Here is an 11,239-nt window from a genome sequence, read left to right as displayed (position 1 = left end):
GATTTTTGGCAAGGGGTACTTGTTCTTGATGATCAGCTTGTTCAACTGACGGTAGTCCACACACAGTCTTGAACCACCATCCTTCTTCTTAACCAACAACACTAGAGCTCCCCACGGCGAAGCATTAGGCCATATAAATTGTTTTTCTAGCAACTCTTATATTTGTTTCTTCAACTCCACTAACTCCACTGAAGCCATACGATAAGGGATTATTGATATTGGACCCGTCCCCGGTACCAGATCAATGGAGAACTCTACTTCTCTCCTCGAAGGCAACCCTAATACTTCTTCTTGGGAATACATCCTCAAACTCCCGCACCACGGGAATCACTGTTATCTTCTCCCCTTTCTCAACCTTCAACTGGGCAAAGATCATGAAGCACTGTGTGCCGTCCTTGATCTCCTTCAAAACACCCTAAGAAGAAAACAACTCAGGTTCCTCTGAGTCGGAGAACAACAACTTCTTCTCCCGACAATCAATGAGAACGTGATTGGCAGGGAGCCAATCCATTCCCAAGATCATGTCCAAGCCCTGTAGAGGTAGGCATATCAGATTGACTTTAAACATGTGCCCATCTACCTCCACTGGACACCTAACACATATTGACGATGTCCTGACTAACCCAGATGCCGGCATAGACACCACAAGATCAAATTGTAGTTCGCTAACCGGCAGACCCAATCTTACACACAAGACTCTGACACAAAAGGGTATGTCACTCTAGAATCATATAGCATACATCGAGGTTTTCTTGCAATCACACAACATACAACAAAAAGATTACCTAAGCTTGTTACCTATGTCCCAGTCATAGCATAGACTTTGCCCGCCGCTTGAGGCCTACTGCCTCCTCTCCCCTGACAAGTCTAAACTGGAGTCTAAGTCGGGGGCCTCGTCGTAGTCCCTTTGGAGGAGGGACAATCCTTAATCAAATGTCTCATCTTCCCACAACCATGACACCTTCGTGTACCAACCAACTGCGAGCATGCACTCCTCATATGTGGTCCATTACACTGATAGCATCTAGGCACTAACAACTGCTGAGATGTGAAACCCCTATCCACCTGAGGTTACGGCCTAGCATAGGGTTTCTTCCTCTCCTCCACTCTAGGTTTGGACCCAGATGATCCACTGACTTTCTGTTGCTGACCTTGTTGAGCCTCTACCTCGGCCTTCATTCTCTCCATAACTCGAGCTCTCTCCACTAGAGCTGCAAAGTCCTTGATGGAGGGCGGTGCCACCATCAATCTGATATCTCCCCATAGTCCATTCTCGAACTTTTTGCATCGTCACTCCTTATCAAGTGGCATGGTATAGAAGCGCCCCAAGAGCTTGAACCTCTCAGCATACTCGACCACTAATTTGTCTCCCTGTGTAAGCTGAAGGAATCCTTAGCGTATCTCACGCTATCTGGGAAATATTCAGACAGGAATTTCCTCTTGAATGCCTCCTAAGTAACCTGTTCATGCTTCTCCTTCATGACCAGCCTCATGTTGACCCACCAATGTTCAACCTCTCCTGTGAGCATGTAGACAGTGAAAGCAAGTCTGCTCTCATTCGGGCACCTCTTGGCATCGAAGATGCGCTCCATGTCTTTCATCCATTGGTCTGCCTGATCGGGACTCGTCTTTCCATCAAACTTGGCAGGTTGGTGCTTCAAGAAATCTTTCAAACTCCATTCAAGGGGTGGAGGTTGGGGGTGAGGACCGTACACTGGAGCACCAGCCATGTTCTTCTCTAACTGGTGGAGAGCCTCCATATGCTTTCTTTGAGCAGCCTCGGAAGTCAGTCTCACAGCCTCCATTTGCTGCATCACCATCTATTATTGTTCTAGAGAGGCCTCTTGGCGCTGCATAGACGTCTCATGTTGCTGCATCATGGCGTTGGAATTCAAATAAAAAGGGGATTTCACAATAAGAATTCTTAATTAGATAATATAATTGAATTATAAAAAAAACAATCTAAAACAATATTGAAAGCAAAAATCATAAGTCAAAAAGAATAAATAAAGTAGACTCCCCTTGCAAATATTAATGAAAAATACTTTAATTACACGTAACCTCAAAATTAGCTATGAATTCATAAGAGAATCAACTTAGAAAAAATATCCTTCTATGTAGAAGAGAATCAAAAGTATTACAAATAAGAAAATGAAACGTGGTGTAATGAGTGATTGAGTGGCGAATGATGATCATTAATCACTAATGGATGTTTATTCATAGAAATCTCCAGTGAAATGAATTTGTTTCTCAGAGATAAAATCTTTGGCATTTGATCCAAAGTAACCAACTATGTTACAAAGATTTTAGTATGACAAAATAGTTTATATTGGTATAGAAAATCCAACACAGAAGATACTCCAAGGCAAATTCTATAGTAGAAGCTCCAATGTAGCAAACGACCTAATGAGCCTTCAAAGCATAAGATAATCCAATTATCCACATAATAGACGTCCCAATGGTTCACAAATCAAATGAGCCTATTGTCCATACTTCAGACTAGTCTCTAGTCCAACTTTGAAATGAGGTTGTTGCACACAAATGAGACGAGTAAGGGTAAGATGAACCAGTATTCTAAATCTCAAATGAGGTTATGGTCGACACATAAGACGTCTAGTAGTTTCACGGAATTGACTTCTTAGTGGTTTACTGATTAGACAATTACTCCAATGGACTTTCCATGAATAATCTTTATTTTTTCAATCTTTAAAATATTTTATTTTTTTCATTAAGGTTATAATTCTAGCTTCTTACAATCACTAGAAAATTTCTCAAATTAATTTGCTAACATCATCCAAAAGTCCATTTGACCATCTATCATTGTATCATCTATAGACTACACATGAGTTTTCTTATAGTTTTCTTATACTTCAGTTGCACAAAAACATAAGTTAAAATGTTCAAGAAACATCTGTTAATTATATCATATCATCTAAACTCAATTTATGGATGATCTATCTCATCATCTAGTGAAGTCCAACAAACTAGACTATCTAATTAGACTCGTCTATTTGGATAGTCTAATTAGGGTCATTTATTTAAAACATCTAATTTTTAACAAGGTTTTAAAAATTATTTTAATCAATAAATTTAGTTAAAGCTCAATTAATATTGATTAGACAAGTTAAAACAATACATTTAAAATCAATTATAATTCAAGAAAGTTAAGATGATATTCTACAACTTCACAACATGGTCAGAAGTGACTAGAAAAAATATATGTTAAAGACATTGGAATTAGGGAGATAATACTTCGGTCTTGCCTCTCAAGCTTTCTTCTTGATTTCTACTCTTGTTTCCTCCTCTCACCTCAGTGTAATTTTTATATTGATTTATGTAAAAAAGGAAAAAAAAAGATGAGAAGGGAAAGTTGAATTCTGTTTCAAACTAGTCCTTCTACCCGTGCAACGCACGAGTTTTTTTATATGTAATAATTGTGGTAATAGCAATGGGTTTTTGGATATTTAATAATCTATATGATGAGAATCTAATGTTTTAAAAAGATGTTGAAGTGTATCAATAGAATAGATCAATTTAGAATGTAATTAAAGTGGTATGTCAAGTTAATATTTGATTTCATTGAATATTATCGTCAACCACCAACAACAAAAATATGACTAATACACTACTTTGTTAATATAAGAATAAAAAAAGAATAAATTACATACCTAGAATGTATCCTTTGGTATTGAAGTTCATAAATTCCTTTTGTACACAATTTCCTTTTGTACACAACGACTTCTTTGTTCAACTTTTTCTGTACCATGATTTTCCTGCATGACAGAAAATAACATAAATAAATTGATATATATTTATAACAGTTTTGAAATGAAAAAAAAAATTAGAAATGACATACCTATAATTGATTTCTTTTCAAAGAGTTTCAAAAATTTCTTTGTACACAACGTTTTTAGTTGTGTTTGTTACCTTTCCATCTTCATCCAATATAAGTATTTTCAATCCTCTTTTGGTTTTGACTCTAGAAATAGCAACATATAGTTGGCCATGTGTGAATATAGGTTGTGGAAGATAAAGGCCGACTCTAGAAAGTGTTTGTCCTTGACTTTTGTTAATCGTCATTGCAAAGCATAACGATATCGGAAACTGTCTTCTTTGAAATTTGAAAGGCAACCCTGAATCAGATGGCACTAAATCCATTCTTGGTATAAAAATCCTATCACCAATGTTTTTTCCAGTAATTACAATTGCACAGATTACATTCTTGCCTAAATGGTTGACTTGCAATCTTGTGTCGTTGCATAGACCTTTCGCTTGATCAATGTTTCTCAAGAGCATAATTGGAACACCTGTTTTCAACTTCAGTTTATGATTTGGTATCCCTGAACATTTGATATCATTTAAAAATTCATATGTAAACCATTCAGATTGCACTTCATCTTGTTCATCAGATTGGCAAGGTGTATCTGAACTTAAATAAGTCACCTCTTCACCACCAATTAAAGACAACATGAAATCATTTACTTGCTCTACAGAATCATTTGTTGGGCACAAAATTGCTCCATTATCAAAATAATTAGGCTTCAACATGTTAACCACAAATTGAGGATAGACAAATTCAACCAATGCCAATAAAGGTAAATCTGTGTTTGTAATCAGGATCGGTTCTGGAATTTCAACCATGCACTCACCATTCTCATTTAGATCCATTTTCCCGTCTCTAATCTTCAATATCCAATCAGCAAATTCTTGAATATCATTGGCTATTTCAGTATTTGATGTAGTACTTAATCTCATGTTCTTGGATAACTATAGCACTTTACAACAATTCCATAACTCTGAATAGTTGATTGTTGATTTTATGATATCAAACCTAGATCCTTTTTTGATAACTAGTAGAATTTGTCTAAAGTCACCTCCCAACACAACTGCTTTGCCACCAAATGGTTTGTCTTTATTGGCATCATCAACATTTCGCATAATATCTCTTAGTGTTCTATCAAATGCCTCAAAGCACATTCTATTCATCATTGGTGCTTCATCCCAGATAATCAAACTGGTTGCCATAAGAAGTTTTGCTCTGAGACTACCTTGTGCTATGTTGCAAGTTGATTCATCATTAATTAACAGTGGGATGTAAAAGGTAGACTGTACTGTTTTTCCACCAGGAAGTAATAAAGAAGCAATTCCACTTGATGCTACGTTCAAAACAATCATGCCCTTGCTTCTTAGACCAGCCGACAATGTCTTCCACATAAAAGTCTTACCTGTACCACCATAGCTGTAACACCCCAATTTTTGGGATGTCACGGAACGTTAGAAAAATTTTGTGTTTAGCGGAAAAGGGAATTAACATTGAAAATGTACTAACTAAAAACTTTTAACTAGAAAGTAAATAGGTAATCCAAATGTTAATTTGAAATAATAATAGTATTTAATAAACAAAGTTCCAACTAAATACTAGAGATTAAAAGAAAATTTCATAGTCTTCACTGTTTGATTTAAATCAACAAAATAAACCATAAATCCCCGAGTCCACTCCATCCTTTCCGATATCTACTTCGAGTCAGAAATATTTGCATTACCGTCTGCTCCCGTATAACACACACGTTATACGATCATCGCACAGGCAACAAACATACAAACAAACAAATAGGGGTAAGTTAACCATAAACAATACCATAAACAATGATATTCATATAAGAAATTCATAAATAAAACTTGTCCAATAATACTCAACATCGCATTCGATTAACACGGAAACTTTATGATCACAATCCATCCTTGGTTTGAACACACAAACCCCAAATCCAAACAATCATACTAAACCAACCATAACATCACATTCATCTAAAATCTTCATTAAATTTCACCAAGAGTTTTCAAGCAAAGCAAAATACTCTCAATATGAAACACATGAGAATTTCATATTGCCAACAAAATATACATCATCACATCATGCTTAAAAATTAAAGTCTCATAACCAAACCAAATTCATATATCACCCGTGTATGTAATACACACAGAATATTTAATAAAATGCATAGGAAAGAAAATAAATAAATTACAACTCAACAACCACCCAAACCTTTTAAAGAGACAAACAAAGATATTACGTATCATGTATCCAAGTTTCAACCCGTTGCCCTTCCCAATTTCCTTTACGCATAAATAATAACTAAAAGAAAACCAAGAGAAAACTAATGATTTTTCACTCTTTATTAATGTGAAGTCTAAGCAACGCAAAAAGAGAACCCTATGCCACGGTCTGCACCAAAAATGAACACAATTTCATCAAAAGAAGTATGATTGGTTTAGAGAAAATGAGATAAAACAATCCCCGTGGCCTCCACCACCTTGTGTATTCACGAGTGGCCTTGATAGAAAGAGAAAAAAACAAGAGAAAGATTTTTAAAAGAAGTAGAATAATGCCCCTCATTCAACACTTCACCTGCAGACCACACTTACGTGAAAAGTACAAGGAAGAAAGACAAAAGAAAGAATTTTAAGAGAAGAGAGAGAAAAAATAATTATGTGAGCCCTGCACCCTCTGCAAAGTGAAGAAACACAAAATCAAACCATGCAATTCCAACGACGAAGCAAAAATATACTACCCGAAAGGAAACCCTATTTCCGTGAAATATTCTGCACTCTCAACTCCAAAGGAAAAGCCAAAATAATACCACATGTATTGATTATAATTAAAGAAGAGAAAGAACTTAAGAGAAGGAAGAAAAATGGAAACCCGTGAATCTATTTGCACCCCATGAACATGTACTCTGCAGTTTACTATGAAAAGGTAAGCCAAAAAGAAAAAATAAAATAAAATAAAATAAAAGAACCAACGCATGAACCCATGCAACCCAAACTGCTGCACCATTAACCCACTTCTGCACCATGAACCAACTGTTGCACCGTGTATATTCATGAACCCATTTACCCCCAAACTTCAACAACTAGATTTGTGGTAAGAAACATCCACCCAAGAATATGCACCATATTACCATAAGAACACCAAACAACCTCAACAAAACCCAAACAAACTGCATGCACGCACGTTTATACTACACCAACAACCTCTTCAACGTTGCACACCAAACAGCGTAAACGAATGCTACCCAAACGGTGGCGACAGCGTAATAACTCATCCAATACCGACCTCACGCAAGTAAGAAATGAAAAGAAAAGCAAGTGTGTATATTCATCAATAGTGGGTTTGAAAACTAAAAGAATCAAAAGCAGAACAACCCTTATCATCGATCTATAACATCATGCAAATTCTCCAAGAACCCACTCACCAAACAACCAAAGTATAGAAAAATACAAGAGAGAATATTAAGCTTCATGCATCAAACACACGAAAACAGAAAGAAAGAATAAGGTATAGCTTCCCCTACCTCTCTAGATGATTCCTCTTCTCTACCACAGCCACTGGAAACTCTAACTTGCACCCTTTCTCTCTTTTCCTTCTCCCGTCCTACCCCTTTTTCTTAAAGAAAACTTTTAGGGTTTAGCTTTATCTAATCCCACCCTATAATTCTGTTAAGATTTCTAGCCCATTTTATTTTTCTTATCATTTAACTCCAAAAGATATAAAAAAAACAGAAAGCGAAAAAAATAAAACAAACTGTTGTAGTGTTTTGAAATCCAATATTCCGCATGCCCCTGGAAACACAATTCATTTACGCTGCCTGGCCCCACACCTTTAAAGGAGAGAAAAATATGGATTCTAAAACAAACACCTCTACTCTTCTTCGCACGGAACTATCACCACTAGGCTATATACCATCACATAATATTATGTACATTATAAGATTTAAAGCCCAAACTCCACTAACCTTAATTCCTTAAATCACTTAAATAATTATTATAAACACCACAATAACTTAAATCACTCAAATAATAATTATTTTCTATTTCATAATTTAATAACCTAATTAAATTAAATAAATCAACAATATTAATCTAGCCATTAATTTTCTTTCTATGTGTTTTTCATTAATCTAATTTTTCCCGGGTCTTATAATAGCCATATAAGAAAAAGAATCCCTCCTTCTTTGAAAGAACTGCTATCATGATATCCTGATATACATGAATTTGTTCATCATTCAGTGCTTTAAACAAATTGTCATGTTCTTTCGCCATGTCTTGTTTATTATATTGCAGCTCATCAACAATAAATCTATTATTGAATGTATGTACATCTGAAAGATCAAGTTGAGATAATGAAGGATAATCTTTCAAACTTCTACCATTTGACATTAGCATTTCCTCTATTTTCAGCAGACATAGTTTTTGTAATTCAGCAGTCTGAATTTGAAGACCTGCAATAAGTAAATAATACAATTAAAATATATATGTATAGCAAATTAAGAAATATATATATAAAATACCTGGTAAGTTCATCTCCTTTCTTTTTTGGTACAAAATTCCATCACATAAGATACTCCAAGTAGAATTCCAAACTATATCTCGTTTAGAAATTGTATTTATCGACAACAAAGTAACAAATAATCTTCTAAGTTGATACCCAGAAGCAAATTCACTTGCTTCTTTGATTGCATCAATATATTCTTTGTCGTCAGCCAACAATCCCAAAACATAGCAAGCTTCTTGGTATGTTTCATAATACTTTCCATCAATTGTCTTAATGCTTTCATAATCAATACAACCTTTTTGAATGGTCAGTAATATCCTCAAATAATAAAGTTCTCCAAACCCAGGAGGAATATAAGTAAGTCTACCAATGTTGTAGCCTTTCTTCCTTGGTTTCCATTCTTTTTCTTTGGCAAACCACACAAATTTGCTTGGAAATTCTGAATAAGTCAATTGTTTTCCTTCCTCATAAACTTTGTTAGCCTCAAACCAAGCTAGAAACATTGTGTTAGCATTTTCGTATCTGTTGAAGACCACATTAATATCATCATCATCTTTAAACAAAGTTGATTGTTGGCCAGGAAGATGAAATGTCAATCTCTGAACAGGAGGCCATCTGTGATGGATGTCAAAAGCAAATATTCTCCAAGCAGCTTCACATGGTGATAGATACCTACAATCGTAATACCTTTTGATTTCATCAATAATGGTTGATTTTTCAGACTGTGCAGAGTTGTTGCTTATTTTAAGAGTAGCTCTGTCGGGACCTTTGTTCACATATTTGAACAAATATTTTATTGAATTGGTCTTGTTGCAATACTCTGTATTGACGTGTGCTTGATACCTCATTAGAAGTGGTGGATTGTAAGGAACAACACTTCTATTGTCCAGCTTAATTCCATTCTTCTCAACAAATCTACCATTATCAAGTCTTATATAGCATGGATATCCTTCTTCATCAATTGAAGTCGAAGATGTGAATTTTTTTGGATAAAATTTAGAATATCTTCCTTCCTTCATGCAAGGTGAATTATGTCTTGCAGGTCTGCATGGTCCATAAATCATGTAACTTGAGACAACTTTTTCCAATTTCAGGTACAAATCAGCATTTGGCAATTCAGTTGAATATTACTTTATCAATATCAGTTGAATTCTTCAATTTGCTTTCTCCATCCAACCATAAAAGTATATGTGCATGAGGTAAACCTCTTTTTTGGAATTCTACTGTGTACATTCCTGCATATATAAATAAATAATAAATATAGTTGTCAGAATTTAATTTAATAAAAATTTATATAATGTATATTACTTCATATATAACATACCTGCAGTGCTTTTTCCAAAGAAGTCCTTTTTCTTAAAATCTGTCATTATTTCATCCAGCTTCATTTTGAACACTCTACATACAATATCAGGTCTATCCGAAGCTGATAAGCCTTTTGCTAAGACAAATTCTTTTATTTCACTCCAATTCACAATGCATGTTATAGTAATGAACAAATCCGGATATCCAAATTTTTTACAAATTGCCATAGCATCTTGATAATTGTTGAACATGTATCTGGTACCACCAGTGAATGAAGCAGGCAAGACAATACGTCTTCCAATTAAAGAAGGATCTGTCTCTCCTCTATTAACAGCTTCTTGTAATCCATTAAGAATATCACAGCGAATTAACTTCTGATTAGCTCTGATGAATGACAACCTTTGGGCTTCAACCATTGTATAGCAATCGACCAGAAACTGTTGGAACAATCTGCATGCATTCACAATATTTCCTGCTTCTACAACTCTTTGTTGTATTCTAAAGGCAATAAATTCTCGCAAAGAAATTCTAACTTTTACCCTAGATTTTGTTTTTGAATGAGATTCAAGTATTGGGATATCCTCTTGATAACCATCTTCTCCATATGGAAACATGAGAGGATATTGCAGTGGAATGAAAGTTGTGTGAGTTTCGTGCAGTCTGGTCAATTCACCAGAACATTTTTTTACCACTATATCTCTGCCTACATCCATATTGCCAAAATCACCAACTATTAGTGCAGTTATTTCATCACATAAAGGTGTATTGTATACTCTAGGGTCTTTGTTTCTGCCTCTAAATAGTCTTAGCGTGAAATCTGATTCCATATGTTGCAGTGACAAATCTCTTACTCTTCTAAAAGATTTCGCAAGAACATTGTGATTGTCAATCATTTCAATCAAATCAGCAACCAATGATTCATCTATAACAGATTCCTTGGTGTTTGAACTAAAAAATAATAAAGAGAATACATGTCAACACATGTATTTAAATATTTCATATAATCAAATTAGTTAATATATTCATTGACTTGAAATGCTTGACTCTGTTAGTCATTTCATTTTCGGTATCATATATGTACAGCTGTGCAAACTTTGGCTTTGATCTATGCTCTGGCAATAAACTTCCAATACGGTGATAGTTCTGTCCATTCAGAATAAATTGTGGTGGAGCAGAACCATTGTTCACTGAATTATCTATCTTACCACCAATTGAAGTAAATGAAAACATGCTATTGTATACTCTTATGTTTTGTAGAAATGATTTGCTTCTCTGATCTTCACCATTTAACAAACCTTCAAGAAGATTAGGTGGTCTTTTTAATAGTGGAATTTGGACTTTTCCCTTTTGACAACACAATAAGAATTCAACTTCCTTTGAGGTGTTACATTTTTCTACTCTTTCTTCATACCAAAGTTGAGCTTTATAGTATTGGCATTCCAAGCAAGGTTCTCCAATATTGAGTAGTTCTAAACATCATTACAAAACATTAGCATGAAAATGCATATATTTTAATCTGCAGTTATATACAATTGTGTTGGAGATTATGTACCTTGTAACTCTCCTTTGCAATACAATTCGTTTGTAGTTGTAGTACTT

General features: G+C 34.8%; 2 protein-coding genes across 2 annotated transcripts; both read right to left on the bottom strand.

The window, feature by feature from the left end:
- Window positions 1-4,076: 4,076 nt before the first annotated feature.
- LOC146881552 (uncharacterized) lies at window positions 4,077-5,214 on the bottom strand. The gene is made up of 3 exons (XM_085669230.1): window positions 4,875-5,214; window positions 4,219-4,721; window positions 4,077-4,133 (listed from the first exon to the last, which is right to left on the bottom strand). The coding sequence occupies exons 1-3, from the start codon at window positions 5,212-5,214 to the stop codon at window positions 4,077-4,079; spliced, it is 900 nt and encodes a 299-aa protein (XP_085525356.1).
- A 2,742-nt stretch (window positions 5,215-7,956) lies between these two features.
- Window positions 7,957-10,870, bottom strand: LOC114170185 (uncharacterized). Its single transcript, XM_085669229.1, has 4 exons — window positions 10,722-10,870; window positions 9,660-10,588; window positions 8,352-9,413; window positions 7,957-8,282 (listed from the first exon to the last, which is right to left on the bottom strand). Exons 1-4 carry the CDS (start codon window positions 10,868-10,870, stop codon window positions 7,957-7,959), a joined length of 2,466 nt encoding a protein of 821 aa, XP_085525355.1.
- Window positions 10,871-11,239: the final 369 nt, after the last annotated feature.

This window comes from Vigna unguiculata, chromosome 11 (assembly GCF_037176805.1).
Source record: "Vigna unguiculata cultivar grain cowpea cultivar isolate G323 ecotype 2 chromosome 11, ASM3717680v1, whole genome shotgun sequence".
In the NCBI taxonomy this organism is placed as follows: Eukaryota; Viridiplantae; Streptophyta; class Magnoliopsida; order Fabales; family Fabaceae; genus Vigna; species Vigna unguiculata.
Note: the sequence above shows the minus strand (reverse complement) of the source record. Positions and strands in the feature narration are given on the sequence as shown.

Coding starts and splice junctions, on each gene's coding strand:
- LOC146881552 (XM_085669230.1), bottom strand. CDS start 5,214: ATGTGGAAGACATTGTCGGCTGGTCTAAGAAGCAAGGGCATGATTGTT. Junction 4,722..4,874: donor CAAAGCAGTTGTGTTGGGAG/GTGACTTTAGAC, acceptor ATACTGAAATAG/CCAATGATATTCAAGAATTT. Junction 4,134..4,218: donor TCAACCATTTAGGCAAGAAT/GTAATCTGTGCA, acceptor CATCTGATTCAG/GGTTGCCTTTCAAATTTCAA.
- LOC114170185 (XM_085669229.1), bottom strand. CDS start 10,870: ATGTTTTCATTTACTTCAATTGGTGGTAAGATAGATAATTCAGTGAAC. Junction 9,414..9,659: donor CTTTGGAAAAAGCACTGCAG/GTATGTTATATA, acceptor AATTGGAAAAAG/TTGTCTCAAGTTACATGATT. Junction 8,283..8,351: donor AAAGGAGATGAACTTACCAG/GTATTTTATATA, acceptor TACTTATTGCAG/GTCTTCAAATTCAGACTGCT.